Here is a 25,705-nt window from a genome sequence, read left to right as displayed (position 1 = left end):
CGAGAGATGGCGACAATGTAACAAATTGATTTCCTCCGCTGGGAAAAAATCCCTGAAGAAGACCAGATCCTGGATAGTTCACGTCACTTTGATCCCAGTCTTTCTCCCTAAACACTTGGCTCTCTGCTGTTTGTCCACACCATGTCCTCCACTGAGAGAACAGACCTGGGCCGGGCGCTCTGTATCATCACCGGGGCCTCCAGGGGCTTCGGCCGGACTGTAGCTCGGGAGATGTCACGGCGGGTGAAGCCGGGATCGGTGTTCATCCTGGCGGCCCGCTCCGCCGACGACCTGCGGGCTCTGCAGGCGGAGCTGGCCGAGTCAGAGGCGGGCAGAGCGGGCCTGGTGGTGCGGTGTGTGGTGGCAGACCTGGCTCAGGTGGAGGGACCGGAAAGCGTCGTCAGAGCGTCTAAAGAAGCTTCTTCTGAGGACATAGAGCATATTATACTGGTTAACAACGCTGGTAAGAAGACAGTCACCTGTAGATCTCAGGACTGTACCAGGGTCAGTGAACGGCCCATAGCTCAACCAGTCCAGCTGCTGGTTTTATTCATCCAGTCCATTTAAAAGCTGTGGTTTGCTCGACATTTAATGTATATTTGCGAAATAATATCTTATTCTAAAATACATTTTATTATATTTATATACCGTACATCAAAGTCTGGACAAAATAAAACTATTTGCATGGATAGATATCATTAGAGTTAAGAGAGAAAACGCTTATTTTTTCTTCAGTTTGGAAACCTAGCCGTTAAAGGGACAGTTCACCCCCAAATCAAAACGCATATATTTCCTCTGGCCTGTAGTGCTGTTTAACCATCTAGATTTTCTTGATGTGAGTTGCAGAGTGTTGGAGATGTCGGCTGTAGAGATGTTTGTTGTGTTCAAAGGACGGAAAATACATTCGAAAACTCCAAAACCAGTGTCTCTTTCCCAAAATCACGACCCAGTTACAGAAAATAATCAACAGATCTTTCTGTGAAGGTAGTTCCTACATGAAACTGCTTACAACAAGGTCTGTGGATTATTTTCAGCAACTGGGTCATGATAATTAGACAGACATTGCTGCTGAAATTTTCAAATTTATTTTTGTGCTTTGAACACAACGAGCTGAGTTCCATCTAGTCCCATTATATTGGAGAGAAGGCAGACATCTGATATCTCCAAAACTCTGCAGCTCACATCAAAACTATCTAGATAGATAAATGGCATTACAGGCCAGGGGAGAAATATGTATTTTTGATTTTGAGATGAATTGTCTGTTTAAGAAAACTGATCAAAGATGAATACAATGCTGCCATCTGCATTATTATTATTATTATTATTATTATTATTATTTTTTAAAGAGTTTTCAAACTGGCACATATCAGACATACATCATCAGACAATATATATATATGAATGTAGACCAATATTGCTGTGATAGGCTAATATCAGTCAACTGATATAGGCTACATTTACTCATGTAGACCTAAGTTATAGCACTGTACTTAAACACAAACCTGAGGTACTTTTACCTGAACTGAATATTTTCTAGAGGCAGACAGATACATTGGTCAGCTGATTTCATTGTCCTGACATTAGCTTATCACAGCTATATCAATACTGACAAAAATGCGGGTGTGTGTGGACACACATTGTCTTCTGTATTTGCAATTTAATAGCAGTGAACAGTCTTTGATTGCCTGTGCAGAAGACAGTGTGCGGGAGTATTTTTGCACCTGTTGACTCACAAATGTGCAGATGTTTGGTGCAGAAGTTGGTGGTATTATCTGAACCATTTCTTAGTATCAGTATTGGCATCAGCCTCAAAAATCCTGTATGGGTCTAATATTTAAATTTCTTCTTTGCTATGATTTGAGGGAAATACTGGAATACTTTTTATTCCATTAGTTATTTGACAGCTTTAGTTACTAGTTATCTCTCACACTGGGATTTTACATGCATGCCTTTTTACAGTTTAAACCTCACAGCAGTATATTAAGTAGATAAATGTAGCTCCAGCTGAGTTTTGGTTTGGATCTGAATGGAATTTCCTTTGTGGTGCTCACAGTATTGAAATATACCATTTAAAATATTCATCAGCAATGACTCTGTCTACTGTTTCTTGAGTAGAAGGACAGTGAGGTCTGTGGTACAGTATGATTCTGTACCTCAAAGTCTGGACAAAATAAAACGATTTGCATGGATAGATAGAACAAGAGATAAGTGAGAAAACATGTTTATTTTGTCTTCAGTTTGGGTGAACTTGCCTTTCAAAGCTTTTCTCTGTGGTAATATCCAGATTCGACACTGGTGCCGGCCCCAACTATTTAAGGGCTCCAAGCAGGATTTGAGTGAAACATATCTTTTTGCCTCCTCTTGAGAATATTTGCATGACACCAGTTGATGGAAAGTCCCACTAGGTGTGTGTGAAAATGGAGACACATTATTAACACCTCCTTCCCTCTCCTGCCAGCCTCTCTGGGTGACGTGTCCCGCTATGCCAAAAGCTTCACCAGCGTGGCCGAGGTGGACTCTTACTTGTCCTTCAACGTCAGCTCTGCCCTGTGCCTCACCGCCAGCGTCCTGCAGGCTTTCCCCCAGCATCCAGGTCTGCGGCGGACTGTGATCAACGTCTCCTCGCTGTGCGCTCTGCAGCCTTTCCGCTCCTGGGTGCTGTACTGCACCGGCAAGGCTGCCCGGGACATGATGTTCAGGGTGCTGGCAGAGGAGGAGCCGGACCTGCGGGTGCTCAACTACTCTCCAGGTGAGAAACAGTGTCAACCATTGTTAATTCTTGATAATAAATGTAGGGTCAGGTGGGTGTAAACTTTTTTCAGCTTCTAAAGGGGGGATGCCAGAAAATGCATTGAGCAAAACTAGGTTTAAAATGATTAAATCCACATTTAAAATTAAGCAGAGCTCTGTAGCACAATTAGACTACTAACTAATCCCTTTGTTAAGTAAAAACTTAAAGTGTTACATGTGTTGCCTCAAATGGATTGGTGTGTCTACAACATGACACAACTTGTGAAGCTATCAGGAAATTTCCATTTGGATGTTGTGAATACCACAAAAGGTCATGTGCACTCTTCTCATGAACATGCTAAACACGACCCCATTTGAAAGTAGCAATTGTTGGTCACATTGTTTACAAGGTAGCAAAAACACGAGTTAGCCTAGTTTGCCAACTCATGATGGCTCAGCAGAGAGACGCTCTAATTTCTCCTCCTCCTAGGAAAAACTTGTTGGCTGAATTAATGGAGCAGTATGGCCATGAAATAGAAGATTAAAAAACAGACAACAGCACTGTAAGGATCTGTCAGACAGTTTTAACACATCAACTGCAGTGAAAGAAGGAAGAGACTCATCATAAAACTAGTCTAGGGTGAGTCTGTCCCTTAACTTTCCTCAACAAACTTGATTATTTTGCTTAATCCATCTCAAAAGGCAGCCCTTTTCAAATTAAACCTGCTCAAATGTAAGTTTAAAGTTAATACTGGATCACCTTTTAAGTTGTATTTCTAAATTTTGGTGCAACAAAATTTACTTAAGCTTCAGAGTAAAAACTAAAGAGAAGTTAAAATCTAATCTTTAGTAATTATAAGTTAGTTTGGTCCAGATTAATTTAAGATAAAATGTGATTTAATCATGTTTAAAAATTAATCTGTGTTGCATGAAACTCCATTCTTTTCTGTCCTCTGTGTGGAACCAGGTCCTCTGGACACAGACATGCAGCTGGTGGCCAGGTCCAGCACAGCTGATCCCGTCCTCAGGAAGGCTTTTGCCGACAAGTTCTCTCAGGGTGAGCTGCTCACCTGTGAGGCGTCATGCGCCAAGATGATGAAGCTGCTGCTGGAGGACACCTACACCTCAGGAGCTCACATCGACGTCTATGACGTGTAGACACAGGAAAGAAAACAGTTCTCACATCCCAACTGTGGGCCAGGTTATTTCTGTGTGCCTTGATTAGGGCCTGAGCGAGGACCCTGTTGAAACTGAAGGAATTATTATTACTTTTCTTAGTTTTTATTCTTCCAAAGTAATCGTTTTTTTGAAATCTGTCAGTTATGAAAATTTACATCTGATATGAGTTCTGGTGACGCCCAAAAATAGCTTACAACAACAAACAATTAAACATAATGACTTAAAAATCATTGCGTGCTGTCTAGACTACTCTGTGATCAAAAGATTCTATTATTGTTGAATGCAGAGCAGCCCCGCAGCACGTTTCACCTTATGTATGAAAATCAATTGGCAAATGTATCATGGCCAAGAGTACAAAAAGCACCTTAGAGCCACGCCCTAAACCCAACAGGAAGTTGGTCATATTGAATCTACTGTGCCAATTTAGTGTGTTTTTGGCCATTTCCAGGCATTGGACTTTCACAAACTCCTCCTAAACAAATGCTCAGATTGACTTCAAGATCTGTAGAAGTAATAAGTTATTAAAAGCTTGAGTTTTTGTCAAATGCTGTGTTTCTGGCATGACACCCAATTTCAGTGTTTTGCCATAACAGGTGAGTATCAGGAAGTTGTTGTAAATTCTGCATACGTCATCCATTCCCCCCCCAAATTTCACGTTTAGTAAGAGTCCCGGTCTGAAGACATCTACAGGTCAGTTAGGAGTCATACTTATAACACCACCTACTGGCAACAGGAAGAAAGCCATATGTGACAATCAGAATTTGATTTGCATGAAATTTTCACAGTTTCTACAGTTGATATTCTGGAACATAACGTATAATTAGTTGGTGTTTGGTAGCGTCATCTAGTGGAGACAAGAAGTAACATTAAAGTCCTTCCTGCAGTGTCCAAAACCTTTAAGTTGATGATCCTTGTTGAGCGGTTGGCGTCCGGAAGCAAGGCCGCAGCCGCCACACACTCACAGCTCACCTGGTTGGAGCCTACTGTTGTTAAACACATCATGAAGTATCGAACCGATGTTCATCAAGTTTACATTCAGAACATCCCAGAACAGATGGTCAGTAACATCACTGCACACAATGATGGAGAAATTAGGTTTTATTCACATGGATTCAGGTAGATGGCAAACCAGACATCATTTATTTTGGTGCAACAACACCTGGAATTATATGACCAGAGATTAAAATCGTACCAAGATATTAACAGAAAGGTTGACATATCTAAACATGAAGAGAGGACACACAAAGTGTAGTTCTCCCTTCACTGTCCATGTTGAAAATGAATGAATAACCTCACATTTTGGAGGTAAATTTAAGTTAAGTTTGCAGTACAATATTTAGAGAAGCCACATGTATTATATATAAAATAATTACATAAGTTAATGTATCATTTTATTCCATTCGTTGTTAATAATACAATAACAACATAGCGTCATATGTTTGTTGTTTTGCCATCCGGCCATTATGTCGGACTGGTTGTTTGTTTTTCCCGTTCCATCTAGCGGGTGTCCTCCGTCTGCCATCTACCTGAATCCATGAGACCACAACAGTAGTTTCAGACAGGGTACAATCTACAGGGTACAAAACAGATGTGGGACCAAGACATTGTTTTTCAAGTCTCAAGTAATTCTCAAACCTTTGCACTCAAGTCCAAAGTCAAGTTCCAAGTCAAGACTGGCTAGACCCAAGTCCTGACCAAGCCATAATGTTCTCTTTACCAAATGTAACTGATTTACTGTTCTTTGTCAAACTTGAAATGTTGAACAAAGTTAAAAAAAAATTGTTGTCTGTGTGCAGTTTTCAACCAGCACATTTTGCACACTGAAATTAATTTTTTGTTGACCACCTTGCAGTTTTTGATCACAAACAAAATTGTCCTCTATGTCATTTTTTTCCAAACGGGACCTCAGTGACGTAACGTTAGTTCTTCATGGTTCTCTCCTGCAACTTGATTGGCTTGGTTCAAACAAACAAAAGAGGATCTGGACCTTAATGCTGCATTTCAAGAGGTTGGAATTTCCAACATATAAGCTTAAAGCATTCCAGGAGCACAACACACTGTGATACATTTCTTCATTTTTTCAGTAACCTTAAAGTGACTCTGATACCAGTGGAGTACTTTATTTGATACCTTTCTTCCAGTAATTGTTCTGGCTCTGAAATGGAGTAATGTCATCTAAACATCATACAATCGCTAATAACTTTATACAGCCATGTCACTTTACTCGAAAAAGTCATTCAAGTCATGTAGCATAGGAGCAGTGGTTTGCAGACAGTTATGAGACAGGAGGCGATGATACAAATACATACTTTTGAATGAACTGGATGAACCGGTGCTACTGCAGACTGAGCTAAGTTTGCTGTCTGACAGTTAGCAAGCTAGCTAGCTTGGAGAACAGAATGTGAGCAGGAACAGAAGAGTTCAGAGAGAACAGAAAGAATCACAAAGACTATTGAGACTGTCCAACACTAGCATGTTCCCCACTTGTTAGCTTGTCAGGTACAGCTGCTCTTGAAGTGCTTGTATCGTCAAAACTGTTACATGTTTATGTTTATGTTGATATCGACATTTTAACACTAATGTTCTTGTGCTCTGTCCCCAATCTGTGTCCTATAAATTCTCAGTTCTTTAATGAAGTCTGCAGGTTGTGTTTTAAGGTGCCTTACTCGTGATATTTGTAGTGTGTTTGTATGTATGTAGGATGTTCACACGTCGCTCAATGTATGACTTGTTATTTTTGTATAAAAGCTGATGGAAATTATTGCTTTGTATGTAGTATAAAGTTGATACTGTCTTTCAGAAATAGATTTTTAATCTGTTCTCTTTTTTTGTCTTCTGGTACATGCCACTGTAGCTTAAATGTGAATACATCTTAACAAGTAATAATCCATAATAAAGTGTTAATTTTGAAAAACACCTTGTGTGTGCATACTCAAAATTATACCTAAAAATGTAAAGTTTGTTCTGAGGGTGGTCATAGACAAACAGCAGGCAGACACAGTTAGCTGGTGCAACATTTAGCAGCTCAAGAGCTGGATTTCTCAGGAGTTGGTGGAGACCAAAACAGAGCTAAAGGGAGCGTGAGTAGTGGATTTACATTCCAGACAGCTGTTACTCTAAACACTTCAAAAATGGCAGCTTGGTTAGTGCCCCAATGCGTCACACTGTGACACTGTAGGTACCCCTGTAGAGTCATCTCTGGAGGCATTTGTTTAGCCTTGTCTTTTGTGTTTGTGACGTAGGATAGAGTGTATATATGTACGTTGACTTCTTTTTAAGACCTTATGTGACTTGCATATGTTATGCACATGACCTCTTTTTAAGATGTTACATCAGTAACACAACTTACACAACAATATATACGAGTCACTGTTGAATTCCTTTTTGATAGTGTGTGATGTACAGTACTGTGCAAAGGTTTTAGGCAGGTGTGAAGAAATGCTGTAAAATAAAATGCTTTCAAAAATATAAAATGTAATTGTTTATTTATTTTTTTTTATCAATTTACAAAATGTAAAGTGAGTCAACAGAAGACAAATCTAAATTAAATCAATATTTGGTGTGACCATCCTTTGCCTTCAAAACAGCATCAATTCTTCACACTTACACAAAGTCAGGGATTTTGTAGGATCAAAGTCGGGTGTATGATTAACCAGTTATATCAAACAGGTGCTAATGATCATCAGTTTCACATGTAGGCTGAAACATTAACTAAAACAGACACAGCTGTGTAGGAGGCTTGAAACTGGGTGAGGAACAGACAAACTGCTACCAAGGTGAGGTTGTGGAAGAGAGGCAACAGTGAAGCATGGTGGAAGTTCCTTCCATGTTTGGGGCTGGATTTCTGCAAATGGAGTAGGGATTTGCATGCATCAGAGAAGCGTCTGATTGGCCCCAGATTTATTCTGCAATTTGTTGGTGATACTTATCACTCCAGTTCTTCACACTTGGAAACATTGTGATAACTTTGTAAATCCTTCTCCTGCTTTGTGAGCATCAACCATTCTTTTTCTCAAGTCTAAACTGATTTCTTTCGTTTTTGTCATGATGCTTTCATGACAGCTCAAGTGACAGCTCAAACACGTACTGAAGTTTTTATACTGTGTATAAAAAGATAACAACCCCAAACATACAACCAATTTCATTAGGAACTATCTTCAGTGTAAAGAAGAACAAGGAGTCCTGGAAGTGATGGTTTGACTCCCACAGAGCCCTGATCTCAACATCATGGAGTCTGTCTGGGATTAAATGAAGAGACAGAAGGATCTGAGGCAGCCTACATCCACAGAACATCTGTGGTTAGTTCTCCAAGATGTTTGGAACAACATACCTGCTGAGTTCCTTCAGAAACTGTGTGCAAACATACCTAGAAGAAATGATGCTGTTTGGAAGGCAAAGGGTGGTCACACCAAATATTGATTTGATTTTGCATTTTGTAAATTGATAAAAATAAATAAATACATTTTATATTTTTCAAAACATTCTTACTTTACAGCATTTCTTTACACGTGCCTAAAACTTTTGCACAGTACTGTACATACAGTTAATGACAAAATTATTGGCCACCCTATGAAATTTAAATATTTTTTCAATTTTTTTTTTCAAAAAAGTGCTTTTTTTAACAGAGCAAGGAATTTTCAACATAGCATTTCTAATCATACTAGTTTTCTTTAGAAATCATTAATTATTTCTATTTGCACACAATAACAGAATTATTTCAGTTTTTTTTTTTTTTTTTTACCAGGGTCAGTATTATTAGCTCCTTTAAGAACTGACCTTTGTAATGCTCAAAACGTGTAAAATCAAGTTTAAACTGAAGGTTATCTTCTAATTTACACACAGTATAAAAACTTCAGTAAGGGTTTGAGCCGACACTTGAGAAAGCATCATGACAAAAACTTGAGAAAAAGAATCAGTGCTCACAAAGCAGGAGGAAGATTTACAAAGTTATCACAGTGTTTCAAAGTGTGAAGAACTGGAGTGAGAAGTATCATCAAGAAATTCAAAGAGAGCCACACAGTACAGAAGAAGTCTGGCAGAGGGAGGAAGAGAAAGACTCTGTAAAGAAAACTAGTGAGAGACGTGTCTTAAAGACCACAGAACAACTGCCAGGACAGGAGTGAATGACTGAGCCAAGTCAGGAATTGTAGTCTCAAAGAAGACAGTCACTAGAGTCCTGCACAGGAATGGACTGTGAGGTTCCAGACCAAGAAAAACTTCTGCAGAAGAGACACCTTCAAGCCAGACTAAAGTATGCTAAGGACAACCTGGACAAACATACTGGAAGTGTGTCCTTTGGTCAGATGAGATGAAACTAGAGCTCTTGGTCCACAGAGACGTTGCTTATGTTTGGAGAAAGAGTGGAGAGGCGTATAACTCAAAGAACAGCGTCCCCACAGTGAAACATGGTGGTGGGAGTATTATGATGTGGAGATGCTTCAGTGAGTCTGGAACTGAGAATCTCATCAAGGTGGAAGGAATCATGAAGAAAGAAGAATATGTGAAGATTTTGAAAGAAAAGATCAAGCAGTCAGCAGCAAAACTGGGTCTGGGTCGTCGCTTTGTCTTCCAACATGACAACAACCCAAAACATACGTTACTCCTGGTGAAGAACTTCCTCCAGAAGACCAAAGTGGACATTACTGACTGACCTGCACAAAGACCTGACATGAATCCCACTGAAGACCTGTGGGTTGAACTGAAGACCAGGGTCCATATCAGAAGAGTCTGAGACTTGATGAAAACTACAACAAACGACTGCAGGCTGTTATCCAGCAAAAAGGACACACAACTGACTATTAGCATCAGGGGGGTTAACAGTTTTGACCCTGGTAGTTTTTGGTTTTGTGAAATAATTTAGTTTCTATGTGCAAAGTAAAATAACCCAAGCATCCAAAATAAAACTAGGATGTTTGGAAAAGCTGTGTTTCAAAATTCCTTGCTCTGTTTAACGGCACTTGGGAAATACTTTTGAAAAAATTAAATTTTCATACAGGAGCTAATAATTACGTCCTCATCTGTATGTTATATTACCTGCATGAGTCACCATTGACGTTTTAAAAAAAATTTCTTAACATACTTATGTTACATTAAGTACATGAGTCACCGCTGACGTCTTTTGAAAATGTTCCATAACATATAAAGGTTACATTACATATATGAATGAATGTTGAATTCTTTTTGGGACTTTATGGAACTTATATATGTGAGTCCATGCTAACTTATTTTTTAAATATTGCATAACTTGTCTACATTACAATGCAAACATAAGTCAATGCTGACTTCTTACAAAGCTTACATATGTAAGTTAACATAACATCACAACATTATAATAAGTCAGTATTATTATGTTGATGTGATGTTATGTATGGAATGTGCGAGTGTTATGTTCAGTACATAAGTCAAAGTTTAACTGTTTCACATTTATCAGGTATCCATAACCAAAGCAAAATAAACACTAATGTTGGGCCATGACAGCTGTATATATTATGTCAGTGTTGTGTTTGCACATTGTTCCACTGCCCCCAAGTGACCAAAACAAAAAATCAGTGAAAGGCAGTTTTAAGGGCTTACCGGCTGGGTGAAAGTGACACGCTGTGACCACCTCCACTGTACTCTGTAAAAGGATGCAAAAAAAACAGATGGAGCAGAGAGGCTGCCACTGAATGTGAGCAGCTCTGACAGACGGCCACAGCTGCCCCGGACCAAAATACCACAGGAGGAACCAACCCAAACAAGGGGACGACATCCATCACGACACCCACAGACCACCTCTACCTCTGCTACCTCCCCCTGCTCTCCCCTGCCCCTCTCATTTCCCCCTGCTCACCTCCCCCTCCCCACTCTGGGGAGGTGGTACAACCCCTAGAGGGGGCGAATTTATTTTTGGCTGTGGCAGGGGTCGGGCTAAGGAGAGAGTTCTCTTGAATGTTGGTGAGAATTTGATGAGAACTCTCCACTCCCTGTTGCTTGTTTAGCTCCTCGGCCCGTCCCACCGTCTCCTTCCTCTCTGCCTCCTGTGTTTTGTTTGGCCAGTACAATGACTGTGGGGAACATGGAGAGCGCTGAGCTGTTTGATGCAGGGAAGAAGGGTCGAGGCCTGAGGGCCACCAAGGACCTCAAGACCGGGGAGGTGGTCTTCGCCGAGGCCAGTTTTGCTGCTGTGGTCTTTGACAGGTACGCGCCTCCTGCTTGTGTTTTTTTCAGACTGCATGGACAGGTTGGAGGACAGATGTTTCCACAGAGCATGTCTTTGCAGATGTGTGTGACACACTGCAGGTGTGTGTGGACAGTAGGTCAGGCTGTGACCTCATTTCTAGATGTCCAAATTCACATGACAGCAGCAATGAGAATGCTGTCACAGTGTCATGTGAACTTGAGCATGACGTATTTTTGGATTCAGTTTTCAAGAGCAAGCAGGGCTCTACCAAGAAGATTATAACACCCTGCAAGCTTACAATTTAATTTCTTGCATGAAAAATTATCGTTTTTAGAGATTCCAGTGACCTTACGCCCTCACAGGTGTGCAAATCTCAGCATCTCAGCTGAATAGAAAATGACATTGTCTTCTTTCTGTATGCAGTAAATTCATGTCTAGTGAGTCTAAGAAAAAAAACTCTGCTGATCAATTTTCTAAGTCTGATATATTTGTTTTCTCTCGTGTCAGGTGAAGATATATACATACATATATATATATATATATTGTGTGTGTGTGTGTGTGTGTGTGTGCGTGCGCGCGTGCGTGCGTGCGTGTGTGTGTGTGTGTGCATGTCTGTGTGTGTGCGTGTGTAAATGTACTGCAATAGATTTCTGAGTTTTGAGCCCAACTCAAACTCTTAAGTTTTGAAATAAACTAAAGGTTTTGCTGACCTTTAATCTTTAGTTGAGATAATTTACTTTTCTTCTTTAGATAAACTTGAATCTTTGAGTTTAAGGAACTAAAAAAAAATCTCAAAATTGGTCAGTGAGCTGCGATCCTGATTTGTCTTTTAGTGCTTGAAAAATTAAATAGTTTTAGTTGAAAATATTACAATTTTAACATTTACATACAGAGTATGAATACTTGTAGGCGTACTTAAAGGGTAGTAATGCACTTCAGCCTCTTGTGGCCAAAATGAGCATTACAACAACAACAACAAATGTTTTTGCCTAGCAAAACTTTTTCATCACTAGGTGAAAAAAATACGTAATTGAGAAAATCTTTTTTCTCTACCTGGTACAAAAATGTAAAAAGTTTTTAAGAATGATTAGGCAAAAATAATTATAATAAAAATAATTAAGTAAAAAAATCATGTTTTGTTTTCATCAAATGTATGTATAACTTCATAACTTTTTTCAATGATAAAATATGCTCTTAGTAATTTAATGATGAACAGATTCAGCAGCTTACTTGTTGCTAAAGTAGCTTACTATAACAGACCCACACTCAACAGCTTCCAGTGAACACAGCCTCCAAGACTGACAGGGACACAGTACTGTGGTTGTTTGTGAATTTTCTTTATGGGAAAATAGCTTTTCTCATTGCTAAAGTTTGTGGCTCGAAAAGTCATGATACAGACCCACAGTGCCAGGAGCCAAACCCAGCAGGAAAACATTGTAGGCATGGTAGCCCAGTCCCTGTCATCAAACTGAGTGTTTGGTTGCTGTCAGCACTACTAACTACTGTTAGTGTCAATCAATATCTGTGACAAGTTCCTCTCTAGCTGCCTGTTTTACAGGAAATACGAAAACAATAAGCTCAACTTGCCGTTTCAGGAACTTTAAGAATCTTTTATCTCAGCAAAGCATTTTTTCACTTGTTCCTATGTAATAAAACTATTGAAATCAGACTTGGAAAACTAATCACCAGATTTTTTTTCCCTCACTTGCCTTCACGGCTTTCATAGACTTTGAGACTCTGGTCGTACATTGAATTTTACATTGTTTCTATGCTACATGCTAAAATGTGTTGTTACTGCAGGTGAGGAAGAAATCGATTCCTAGATGCATTGTGATTTTTTCTTTAAAAATTATGAATCAGTGCAGACAAGTCAATAATTTGAAATATAAAACCCAGTTCTCAGTGGATAACAGATGCAACAGGGAGGTGGGGGTGAATATGTCATGTCAGAAGGACTGAAATAGAGTAATTTAGAATAACGTTTGTCATTAATATTATGAAGATCAGTCACTGATTCTAAAGACAATATGAAGCACAGTGTTGCGGCACAGGTGACAGGTGTGTTACAGTCACTTTAGATGTCTTTAAGATTGTCATTAAGCCACAGATGCTAACAGATACATTTTTTAAATTTTTAATGTTTTAATGTGAAAATACATCAGTAACAAAGACTGACAGGTCATTTTTTTTAATAGCTAAAAGCAGGAATTACAGCCTATATAAGTGATTTGATCAGAATGTTTTCGATTATTCATATGTTGTTCATTTTACTATAATGGTTCATTTTCGAGACAAACAGAACAGAATTCAGTACAACTGTTTGTAGTTCAGGACTGTCCGGTCTGGTCATGCTAGTAGATAGATACAGTCTGACCAGCACTCCGTGGCTTAAAAGCTTAACATTTTGATGCATTGAAAATCATTTTATCATCGCATTGCAGCCTTCTGAATTGGAATCAGATCATGTGGTGCCAACAGATTCCCAGACCTACTTGTTACAGCTGCTAAAAGTTTATTTGTACAGTTCCTTCCAAAAGAGCTGTACATATGACATAAAAAAGGCTAGCTGTGGCTGTTTGTTCCAGATATGTGGTGCATGAAAATGAATGTTGCTTGTCAGTGTTTGGTTTTGACTTTTCTGCCGCTGCACCAAGACTTTGGAACAGTCTCCATGAAAATATAAGAGCAGCAGAATCTTTTGACTCCTTTAAAAAGTGTCTGAAGCCCCACTTTTACTCTCTTTCCTACTGGAGCACTGATCCTTGACATGATTTACATTCATTTACATTGATCAGCATGAATGTGTGTGTACGTGTGCACTATGTATTTATGCAAGTAGTTATGTCTTGTGATTGTCTTTATTCTCAGTCATGTTTGTTGTGAAGCACTTTGGCACAAATCTGGTTTGTTTTTAAAGGTACAGTTCACCCTAAAATCAAAAATACATGTTTTTCCTCTGGCCTGTGGTGCTGTTTATTCATCTTGATAGTTTTGGTGTGAGTTGCAGAGTTTTAGACATATCAGCTGTAGAGATGTCTGCTTTTTTTTGCCAATATAAGGGAACTAAATGGCACTTGGGTTGTAGGGATCAAAGCACCATAAAATACTTTTGAAAAACTCAAAACCAGTGTCTTTCCAAAAAGCATGACCCAGTTACTCAAGATAATCCACAGAGCTTGTTGTCAGCAGTTTCATGTAGGAACTACTTTCTTTCTGTAATGGAATCTGCAACTCACACACACACACACACACACACACACACACACACACACACACACACACACACACACACACACACACACACAATCTAGATGATAAATAGCACTACAGACCAGAGAATTTTATTTTTTATTTTGAGGTTGAACTGTCCCTTTAAAGAACAATTTGATGTTGACCTTGACTCTGGGGACATTGAGCAGACCTGAGAGGTCAGGACAATTCATTAGCAGTAAATCAGAAATATATAATATAAATGTATTTCTAAGCCAGTGTAAAGTTTGGTGTCTCTTGGTTTTTGCGAGGACGTTTAAAGCCGAGCGCAGCTTGGTTTGTTGTCAGCTGCTGGAATGCCAGACACAGATCTGGTAGCACCGAGTCTGAACCATATAAGAGCTAGTAGCTGCAAGATGTTGGCTCACTGAGGCTGTCAAATACAGCAGGCACGCACTGAGACGATCTGCCTAATGTAAGACAGGAGCTGTCCAAAACTACAGTCAGAGTGTGTGTGTGTGTGTGAGAGAGAGAGAAAGAGAGAAAGAGAGAGAGAGGCTTTGCTGCGTTCCAACAATCATCAAAAGCATTAACAAGTCTGTTCAGTGTCCTGTTGGACAGGCAGAGGGGACTCTGCTGGATAAACTGTTTACACACACTGCTGTCAGCTGTGTGTTCACTCACACTGTTAGCTTCTCTGTGTGCCGTCGGCATCCAAACAACTGAACACTGACGATAGATACAAACTCGTAGGAGCTAAAACCCTCGAGCAGCATTTTATTTCAAAATTACAAAGAGAGAAACTTTTCTGAGTAGATTTTCAGGTCAATACTTTTCTTGTATTGAAGTATGTGTTACACTATGTAATCTAATCAGTTACTTTTAAAATCATAATTAAGTACTGAGTACTTCAGTGCATTTTTGAAGCCAATACTACTATCTGACTGCAGACTGGCTGATGAAAACCAGAACATATGGAGGAAAAACTAAATACTGCAGCAGCACAGGTCTGAAGTAAATGAGTACTCATTAATCAATTAATCATCGTTGAGAATTTAACCAATTAAAATTCAGGATATTTAATCAATAGTTTGGGAATGGCAGTAATTGCACCTCCTTTTGTCTGGCAGAGCCATTTATTTGTTGAATAAGGAAACTTACAATGAAAATGAGAAAAAAATGGCAAAACAAAACAAAAAAAAAATAAGAAAGACATAAATCAGCTGTTACCATTCCCAACTATCAATTAAGGATAGGGTTCCCAATTTTTATCAATCATTAACAATAATTTGGAGTTAGCAGGACAGAATCAGCATTCTCTGTGTATTTCCCCTGCATAAATCACATTCATCCAACTTTATGTCACTCTTTATTTCTCCCATGATCTTCCACACTGCCTCTGCAGTGGCTCTGCGCTCTGTGAGGGGGACCCAACCCCCAGTTTGGGAACCACTGGGTTAAGGAAAATGCACAAAAAGGCAACCTTAGTTTCTAGAGGTGAGCGTGGCCACTGAGCAGAACAGAGCAGGAGATCTGAGGAAACAGAAACATCTTTGATTGAATAACTTTTATTGATAATGCATTAAACTTCAACAGTTAGAAAGTAACCAATACTCTGAGAAGTTTTAGAGACAAATACTTTGTAGTTTAGCTTAAGCATTTTTGCAACACCAGTACTTTTACTTGTAATTGAGTAATATTTTAGTAATGGAACAGTACCTGTACTCTTTCCGTCACTGATATCATCTATTATAGGTAATACACTGACTATGGATAAGTACCTCATACAACAAATAATCTGATTATCCCTTTAATTGTCAACAATAACTTAAAAAGTACTGGTGAAAAAACTCTTTGAATGGTCTTTTCAAGGAAAACTTAGAAGGTGAAAGAGTAAAGAACTGTTCACTACAAAATGACCTCAGAGACGCTCATGTGTCTTTTCAGACACAAAACACTACAACAACTTTAATGATGCATCTGATTTATGTTCAGAAAATATGTTTTTCCTACTTTAAAAAAGGGGAGCTAAAGAAGACTATTCTCAGTCAAACTGTGATTCAACAAAAACTTTACTAATATGCACTGGAGACACACAGTCTGCTCAACACTGAATTATGTGGAATCAACTGATCTTTTTTCATTAACTTAATGTCAATATACAAGTTTTATTCACTTAAGTTAATTAAACTTAAAGTTTCTAGTATTTATTTTCAGAACACTTCAGAGCTTCTAAACAGAAGTTCTTCTAACAAAGTCTTTAGACTTGAAATGATGAGTTGAATGAATGTACTGTATACTGTATACTGAGTTTAATCAGCTAATTATTTTTTTAAAAGAAAATTATCAGCACATTAGCAGACTTCCCAGGATGCATTGTTGGAGAGTTGAAACTCTCCTGAGAAGAAGTTTGAAGAAAATCTATGTGATGAAAATTTGCAGTGTGTCTCTAACACTTTAAGATAAATCATGGCTGCTTATTTTCATAATAATTAAAACACTTTGAACCATCTCTATCCCCTTACACTGAAAATTTAATTAACTCATACGTTGTCTCTGTGCTGATGCTGGAATAAAATCTCCAGCAGCTGCAGCTGGAGGTTCTTCATGTGAAATGAAGAACAGACTCTTTAAACTGAGAAAATATAAACGGAAATCAAATTTGTTTTGTGTGACTGAACATTCAACTTAATATCTCAAGCTCGCTCAACATGTTTTCTCAACTACAGTTCAATTAATAACAAGTTTATTTGACAGGAAAGGTTTTTTTTTGTTTGTTTCAACATCAGCTTCAGTAAACTCTAACTTTTTAAAGTTAAAACAAATGTGAACAGTAGACGGCAGGTCTGAAACAATGCCTCCCTTTTTGAAGATCATAATGTTTCCATGGCTCCTCTCACTGCAGTTTTTTGAGATGTCAGTGAAAGCTGTTTTTGGTGGAGCTGTAATGTTTTTTTTTCTTTCTCTCTCAGTTGGGCCTCTCAGGTGTGCCACAGCTGTTTCAGGCACCAGGCTAAACTGCACCGCTGTGCCCAGTGTAAGTTTGCCCACTACTGCGACCGCACCTGCCAGACTGCATGCTGGGATGAACACAAGCGGGAGTGTGGAGCCATCAAGAAGATCGGCAAGGCGCCCAGAGAGAGCGTTCGGTAAGGACAACTCAGTCCACCTTGCGTGGACCTGAGAGACAAATGAAATGAAAGTTGTATGACTCTGTGTTGAGACAGAACCAAGGCACAACGACCAGTCACTCTGTGGTTAATATGTTACTGTAAGGGACAAAAGTCAGACTGAAAAACTGAACATTGAGTAGAACAAGGTCTTCTCAATTCTGATACTGAGTAACTTTATGCCTGTTCTGTGTCGTAGTTTAACTTCTCTGTTAGGAACAAATTGAAGGTTAGGCTACCCAGGATAATGTCATCCAAACTAGTACACATATCTTCAAGGGGTGAACTTACAGGATGGGACAGTTGCCAGCACAATTCAGAATCAGAGCACATTAAATAGTTCTAATGACACCAGGGCCAGTGTGCACTCCCTCACAGTGACATGAAGATATCTCAACAACTACTGACAGAGTGGACTCTGCTGAAATCTGATATGGATGTGGTGCCCAGAGAAGTCCCTGACAGTTCCTCTTCTAAATCCATCTGTCTAAATTTTCCCCTAACCCTGACACTTTGGTCCGTGACAAAGTGTCTTCATGTCCTCTAGAAGATGAATTCTGTCAACTGTCTACTGCTTTAGTCCAGACTGAAATATCTCAGCAACTATTGAATACATTGTGTTGAGCTTTTGTACAGATATTCTTAGTGCCCAACCATCCGACCAAACAACTAACCAACCAACTGTCCAACCACCAAACAAAATGCCACCAAATAACCAACCCACCAAACAACCAACTGACCAAACAGCCGAACCAACCAACCAAGCAACTAGTCAACCGACTGACCGACTGACCGACCGACCAACCAACCAACCAACCACCAACCAAAATGCCAGCTAAATAACCAACCAAACAAACAATCAACCAATTGACCAAACAACCAACCAACCGACCAACCAAATAATCAACCAAACAACCAACCGACCAACCAACCAACCACCAACAAACCAACCAAATGCCATCCAAATAACCAACCAATCAAACAACCAACCAACTAAACAGCTGACCAAAGAACCAATCAACCACAAACCAACCAACCACAACCAACACTATAACTGACTAATATCTGATTTGGACAGTGATTTGTCTCTCTCCTGTCCAGTCTGGCTGCTCGTGTGCTGTGGCATATGCACAAGGCCACAGGCATCGTGTCAGACAGTCAGCTGGTCTCAGTGGACCAGCTGGAGGATCACGTGGCCGACCTGTCCGAAGAAGACCTGAAGCAGCTCAAGACTGACGTGCACAGCTTCCTGGAATACTGGTCCTGTGGAAGCAAGCAGCACTCCGTCGACTACATCTCACACATCTTTGGCATCGTAAGAGTCAATGTCTCATTATGCATTTTTATCATTATTCACCAGCGCTTCATGATATTCTTCAAAAACAAACCTGGGTACTGTCTGTCTGTCTGTCTGTCTGTGTAGATCAAGTGCAATGGCTTCACACTGAGTGACCAGAGGGGCCTGCAGGCTGTTGGTGTGGGTCTTTTCCCCAACCTCTGTCTGGTCAACCATAACTGTTGGCCCAACTGCACCGTCATCCTCAACCACGGCAAGTACGTATCCAAGCTACCTCTCCTGTAGAATCACGGTTGGAACCAGCTATCATATCAACCTCAGCTGAAGCTGAAAATACCTGATTGTCATGGTGATGGTGTTTGTGGATTCTGTACATTGAAGTGGAAGTGTTATTGTAGAGACACACACACCACCACTACTCTGATACTGGAATAATTCTGGCTCCAGGTTTTCTGTATGTCTGTCAGTTTGTGGTGATTTAATTAAGGAATTAATTTATGAATATATAATATGGCATGACAGCATGAACATTTTGTGGCCTTATTTTAAATAAAAGACCAGTGTATAAATGTTCAAATTGATTGACTCTAGTTGTCACGTTGTTTTGCAGCCAGTCAGCTGTGAGTTCCACTCTTCACTCTCAGAGGAGGTACGTATTACAGCTGCTCAGCCCTAAACCTGTTATATGATCTGGCTGATATTTTGTTTCTCATCATTGACATTTTAAGTCTCTGTGTTCATTTTGTGGTCATTCTGCATCTCTTTGTGATTATTATGTGTCTCGTTGAAGTTACTCATGTCTCGTGTGGTTATTTTGTGCCCCTTTGTGTTCATTTTGCCTGTCTTTGTGTTCATTTTGTGTCTCTTGAGATCATTTTGTGTCCCTCTGTGGTCATTTTGCATTTCTTTGTTTTCATTTTGTGTCTCTTGAGGTACTTTTGCATCCCTTTGTGGCCATTTTGTATCTCTATGTTCATTTTGTGTCACTTGAGATAATTTTCTGTGCTTTTGTGGTCATTTTGCATCTCTTTGTGTTAATTTTGTGCCTCTTTATGTTAATTTTGTGCCTCTTGTGACCATTTTGCATCCCTTTGCAGTCATTTTGCATATCTTTGTGTTCATTTTGTGTCTCTTTGTGTTCTTTTTGTCTCTTTAGATTATTTTGCATCCCTTTGTGGTCATTTTGCATCTCAATATGGTTGTTATGTGTCTCTTTCAAGCTGCTCCTGTCTCTCATTTTGTCATTTTGTGTCCCTGCCACCTCTGACCCTCTGCCCATTCAGTCATCCATCTGTGCTTGATGAATGTAAAAGTAGAGTAAATAAACAAATCCACTGAGAACTGCATGAATCAACAAGAATTAACACATGAATTAAAGAAAGGACATTACATACATTCATTCACCCTCCTGCTGAGGGGTACCATAAAACACGTCTCCAGTAAACCAGAGTCCATCCTGTCTTCCTCTGTCCCAGGATCGAGCTGCGAGCCATGGGGAAAATCTCAGAGGGTCAGGAGCTGACCGTCAGCTACGTGGACTTCCTCAACCTGTCTAAAGACCGGCAGCAGAAGCTGAAGGATCATTTCCACTTCGAGTGCACTTGTGAACACTGCAGCCAGCACATCAAGGACGACCTGATGATGGCTGCTGCAGACAGCAAGGTGAGACAGGGGACACATGGGAGACCCTGCTGTTCACCACAGGGGGATTTCAGCCGGGTTAATTTGAAATACATATTAACTTCATGATGAGAATATTCCTGTCTCTTCTCAGCCCTCTGCTGATAAGGTGAAGGAGGTGACTGCCTTCAGTAAAGACTGTCTGGAGAAGATTGAGAGGGCCCGGATTGACAAGAATTACAGCGAGGTACACAACACCACTCCTAGCTCTTCTTTCTCTTCTTCTCCCTAATTCTCTTTCACTGCAGGTACTGTCCACTGAGTCTTTCCCCCTGTATTTTGTGTGTCCTCTCTCAGGTGTTGAAGTTGTGTCGTGAGTGTCTGGAGAAGCAGGAGAACGTCTTGGCGGATACTCACCTGTATAAACTACGTGTGCTCAGCGTTGCCAGTGAGGTGCTGTCATTCATGCAGAAATTCTCTGAGGCTGCAGACCACGCCCACAGGATGGTGGAGGGATACAAGTGAGTGCTGACAGAGCGCTTTGGTCTCTCTACACAACCATGATTACACTGAGACGATCAGAGTAACATTAATGTTAAAGAGCAGTGAAAAGCCTGTTTTAACCACACATGTCCATGTGGTGTTTTTCATGTTACAAGACTTTGTATATTGAGCATTTCCTGCTTTCTAACTGCAGTGAGCAAGAACAGTCTCAAAAAAACAGATTCAGTCAGGTGGGGTAAATGATGTCATAAACCTAAGGAACCAATCACATTAATCAGGGGGGTGGTGCTGTGATTAGCTAGCAAAACAGAAGCAGCTACTCAGCAGTAGGGGTTGGGGTATGAGGGGTGTGTGGAGAGGCAGGCAGCTCATGATCACTTCACTTTGTGCAGAAGAAGAGTCACATGATGCACCAAACACCCCTTTTTATGTAATCATGAGGAAGAAAGCCTGGGTCAACAAAGAAAGTTGATGTATAAGTTATGATACCTGTTATCTCTGACTTGGGATTCAGGTTTAGTCAGGTCATCTCATGCAAAGAAAGCCTGGCTGTGTTGAGCTTCCTTTGTCACGCAGCCCTCAGCAGCCTCCGTGCCACAAGCCTGTGACTTCTGCTGCCTGCACAGGCACCTTTAAACATCTCAGTGAGGCCAAGTGCACCTCATGAGCAATCTGGGGAAAAAACTGGGGAGTGAAAGAAGGGGACAACAGCAAAAGGAACACACACAGCCATAACATGTAGCTCAGGCCTTCAGCTGGGGAGCTAATGCTTTTTCCAAAAGCTCTTTTTTCACAAAAAAAGAAGAAAAAAAAAGAAAACGTCTGGAAAGGAGATATTCTTACACCTAAGACTCATGTTCATGACAAATGTCATGTCAGTCTTATACATGGTAACTTTCCCCTTCTTGAACAGGAAGTTGTACCACCCCAACAACGCCCAGCTGGGCATGGCCATCATGCGGGCAGGAATCACCCACTGGCAGGCGGGGCAGATAGAGGTGGGTCACGGCATGATCTGCAAGGCCTATAGCATCCTCATGGTCACCCACGGACCCAACCACGCCATCACCAGAGACCTGGAGGTACATTACTCACAAGTTTACTTTTATATTAGGCAAAACAACAAATATAAATGAATATTGTAAACACGATCCTCTGCTTTTCTGCCTTCAGTCGATGCGCAGGCAGACTGAGACGGAGCTGAAGATGTTGAAGGAGAAAGAGCAGCAATAATCACCTTCTACACTGAAGACTGACCTGACTGAAAACCTGCTGATGTTGTGACGCATGTCATACTGTGCGCTGACATGTATATATACTGTATGTTCTCTAAAGCACTGCACCCAGCCCCTGTGCTGAGTCTGAATCACCAGTATGTCTGCTGATGTCTGTTCAAATCAACATGTACAGGTGGAACACATGCTGCATGTGTCTGCATGTACAGTAACTACAATAAAAGTGGAGATAAAAATCACTATTATTATTATAATCACTTATAACGGTCCTGACAACCAGAGTTGTAGCCAGGAAATATATATTTAGAAATATTGAGGCAACCTCTCATCCATGAGTAGATGCACACTTTTGCACTGTGATAAAGTTGGCAGGTGTAGTTCGGAAGAAAGAAAATAGTTCCTTCATTAAAATGCTCACAACAAGGGCTGTGTATTATCTTCAGTAACCGGATCATGATTTCTAGAAAGAGACATTGCTGACGAGTTTTTTCAAATGTATTTTTGGCACTTTAAGCACCACAGGACTAGTGCCTTCTAGTTCCATTATATTAGAGACAAGACAAACAACTTTACAGCTGACATTTCCAGAACTCTGAAACTCAGACCAAAACTATCTAGATGGATAAACAGCACTATAGGTAAGAAGAAAAATAAGTATATAATTTGGATTTTGGGGTGAACTGTCCCTTGAAAGGTTCCACAACACTAACAGTACACAATCATTTTACTCCTCACTTGGACCCATGTGAAAACTGTATGATGTCTTCTGTGGCTTTGAAGGAGTTTTGGCAAACCCACGAAAATAGCCCAGGGGATGTCATCAGGGTCAGTCACTGTTGAGTTGCATTCTGGGAAATGTGGGATGGGTCATTCCTACTATTCGGTGCCATTTGACCATGGTAACCTTAGATTAAAAAATGTAAAATTTTGCAGGATTTTATCATTTCATCTGAAGGAGGAGGAGGTTAAATTATAAGAAAAATATATTGGTCAAGCTCAGGATATCATATTATAATGATTTTGACCAAATTCCCGGTACAAGACATGGGGCAAATGTCCACCCTGTTACAGGACATTCTTATCTCTATTAGTAAGTGTTTTTGAAAGGACAATTATTTACTATTTACATTTCCTAAGAGTTTAAATGTCCCTTACTTTGCCCTTTAAATGTATTTTTTAAAAAGTATTAATAAACAAGCATTATCTTGAAAAGAGACGTTCTATATTAAGGCACAATGTGATTTCAACACATTTCTTTAAGAATAAAAAGCAATTTCAATGAAACTTCACCCCATTTTTAATTGACTGATATATTTAATTCATTCACTGTCAGTATTCACAAAGACAAGCATAATGCTTGTTGTTTTTATTCAATTAATTTAAAAAATACACAGGTAACAGGGTGGACAAAGGAGAAACGGGGGGACAGGACGTAACAGGGTGGGCATCATACCAGTGAACAGCAATGCATTTCATTAAAGTAAGGCAGTTCATTTACCTTACAACCTCCCAACAACCATCACAACAACAACAGAAACATGTCCACATCAAACTAAAATCAAATGTCCTGCACCTCCAAAATAAACATCACAAACATTTTTCAATTGCTAAGAAATTCCACACATTTTTGTCCAGCTGGACAGACCTCTTGTTTAGGGGTTGTGGCTCTCTCATTAGGCACACAATCTGGTCATTCCTGTACCAGCTAATGTCGTCTTGTCGACTTGGCCAGAAAAACTTGTTGGTCCCATTCCTATATGTGCATTTCACCTTAACATCCTCTTCAACCTCCAGGATGATTCCTGGGTGTGGCTCACCATCATAACTGACAACGCACCACTGCCCAATGTTTTCTTTTGTAATAACTTAAGGCCTTTTTTCTGCAGCAGACGACACCATTCCCTGACAAATAGATTCATGTTGTTTTGATCAATCTTTCTTAAAAGCATAAATGACAAACAAATTCATAATAAATCAATAGTAAATAAGAATTAATGGTGGAAACACTAATTCATCTAGCCCTCTTATCTTACGTCCACCCTGTTACCATGCAAAACAGTAACAGGGTGGACAGTAACAGGGGGGGACATTTTAAGCTAACATCAGATATTACTAGTCCTGTGATGAACAACAAGCTAGCACATGGTGGCTACAGAGAAGGATTTTTAATGTATTTACTAACAACATTTTTTAAAATTACAAAAAATAACAGAGTGGACATGTTATGCTTTACCACATCAGTGAACCATTCTAAAACACTGGAAAAAGGGATTAATTAAAGAACGATACTGACCCTGCTTCATGTAGATGTTTTCCCTTCAAGAATATCTACTACTTTCTGTGAGTTATGTGACTATATGAATGGTCAGGAGGGAGGGGGAGGGATTTTTTGTCAGAGTAACAGGGTGGACAGTCGACTCAGGGACACAACTTATTTTTAAGAATTTAAACATTTAAAATGTTTTGATAACAAAAAAAAAAAACATTGGTTGGGAACCGTTATAAATGAGGCTATACAGAAATAATGAAAAAAATAGACTTTATTTGATTTTTATTACTTATAATTGTAACTTAATTTGAGCAAACGTGAGTGGGGACATGGCAGTACACCCTAATTGCAATTAAAATCAGATTAATTATTTTAAATCAATTTATCCTGTGTACATATGGTTGTGTTTTATGGTAGAGGGGAGTTAACCATGTAAGATGAGATATTAAAAACAAATATTAGCCCACTTTTACACAAAATATACCACATTATGGCATGGGGACTCAAATGGCACTCAATGCTAGGAATGACCCGGATCCAGTGTTTTGGAGCTTGACTGATTCTAGAAGCTAAAACTCAGAACTGCAGCGTCAACTTCTTTCTTTAAAGCTGACTCTCACATGACCCCCAAAACCCTATGAAAGTGGAAAAGGTTAAACATCTGCTGGCCAGATGGACGGACTCTGAACAAGTTTCAACTGACTGTTGTAGGAGTCACTGCTGCTTACAACACAGTGAACAACACAATCCTCTGGTAAGATGAAGGTCCAGCTTTAAAGCACACAAACATGTCTGTACACACAGAGCAGAGTCCACACTGAAATGTACTGATCTGAAGGCAAATTCCTCTAGAGGTTCCCTTATGAGACAAAAACTATACCAGGGACCCCCTTGTGTTTGTGTCTTGGAACAATTTGATAAAGTTTATTTTTTTCATCTCATCACAGAATACCCATAAAACAATGCAATTGATATATACATAGAACATATACAGACAGTTTCCAGGGACGAGACCTTTGAATTCATCCACTCCACTGAGTTGACTGACTGAAATTATGGAAAGGTTGTAACAAATGGACAATATGCAGTCTGACATCAGTCCCTCTAGGCCTTTGCGAGCTGTTTTGCTTTTTATGCAATGAAAGCGAGTGAAAATTGCAAAAGTTCTGATTTTTCTTTTTTCTTTTTTTTGAATAATTCATTACAATAAAATTCTAATTGTTCCACGGGACAAAGCCACACTTTAACTTTAGCAAAATATGTTTATTTGTGGAAGAAGAAAGAAGAAGATGCACAGAGCGTTGATAACTGTCAAGAATGATGACAAACCTG

General features: G+C 39.7%; 2 protein-coding genes across 2 annotated transcripts; both read left to right on the top strand.

The window, feature by feature from the left end:
- Positions 1 to 49: 49 nt before the first annotated feature.
- spra (sepiapterin reductase a) lies at positions 50 to 4,167 on the top strand. Its single transcript, XM_084745399.1, has 3 exons — positions 50 to 463; positions 2,459 to 2,749; positions 3,698 to 4,167. Exons 1-3 carry the CDS (start codon positions 142 to 144, stop codon positions 3,886 to 3,888), a joined length of 804 nt encoding a protein of 267 aa, XP_084601525.1. The 5' UTR covers positions 50 to 141; the 3' UTR covers positions 3,889 to 4,167.
- Positions 4,168 to 10,791: 6,624 nt separating this feature from the next.
- smyd1a (SET and MYND domain containing 1a) lies at positions 10,792 to 22,540 on the top strand. The gene is made up of 10 exons (XM_084746648.1): positions 10,792 to 11,085; positions 17,251 to 17,427; positions 18,550 to 18,763; positions 18,872 to 19,002; positions 19,356 to 19,394; positions 20,221 to 20,407; positions 20,520 to 20,612; positions 20,723 to 20,886; positions 21,783 to 21,951; positions 22,043 to 22,540. Exons 1-10 carry the CDS (start codon positions 10,949 to 10,951, stop codon positions 22,100 to 22,102), a joined length of 1,371 nt encoding a protein of 456 aa, XP_084602774.1. The 5' UTR covers positions 10,792 to 10,948; the 3' UTR covers positions 22,103 to 22,540.
- Positions 22,541 to 25,705: the final 3,165 nt, after the last annotated feature.

Source organism: Lutjanus erythropterus, chromosome 20 (genome assembly GCF_056507025.1).
Source record: "Lutjanus erythropterus isolate fLutEry1 chromosome 20, fLutEry1.hap2, whole genome shotgun sequence".
Lineage (NCBI taxonomy): Eukaryota > Metazoa > Chordata > Actinopteri > Lutjaniformes > Lutjanidae > Lutjanus > Lutjanus erythropterus.
This window is presented reverse-complemented; position numbering and strand designations above follow the sequence as displayed.

What these genes read in the sequence shown, in the direction of transcription:
- spra (XM_084745399.1), top strand. Translation starts at nt 142, where the DNA reads ATGTCCTCCACTGAGAGAACAGACCTGGGCCGGGCGCTCTGTATCATC. An exon ending in TATACTGGTTAACAACGCTG is followed by an intron (nt 464 to 2,458) that starts GTAAGAAGACAG and finishes CTCTCCTGCCAG; the next exon opens with CCTCTCTGGGTGACGTGTCC. An exon ending in GGTGCTCAACTACTCTCCAG is followed by an intron (nt 2,750 to 3,697) that starts GTGAGAAACAGT and finishes GTGTGGAACCAG; the next exon opens with GTCCTCTGGACACAGACATG.
- smyd1a (XM_084746648.1), top strand. Translation starts at nt 10,949, where the DNA reads ATGACTGTGGGGAACATGGAGAGCGCTGAGCTGTTTGATGCAGGGAAG. An exon ending in TGGCTGCTGCAGACAGCAAG is followed by an intron (nt 20,408 to 20,519) that starts GTGAGACAGGGG and finishes GTCTCTTCTCAG; the next exon opens with CCCTCTGCTGATAAGGTGAA. An exon ending in AGGATGGTGGAGGGATACAA is followed by an intron (nt 20,887 to 21,782) that starts GTGAGTGCTGAC and finishes CTTCTTGAACAG; the next exon opens with GAAGTTGTACCACCCCAACA.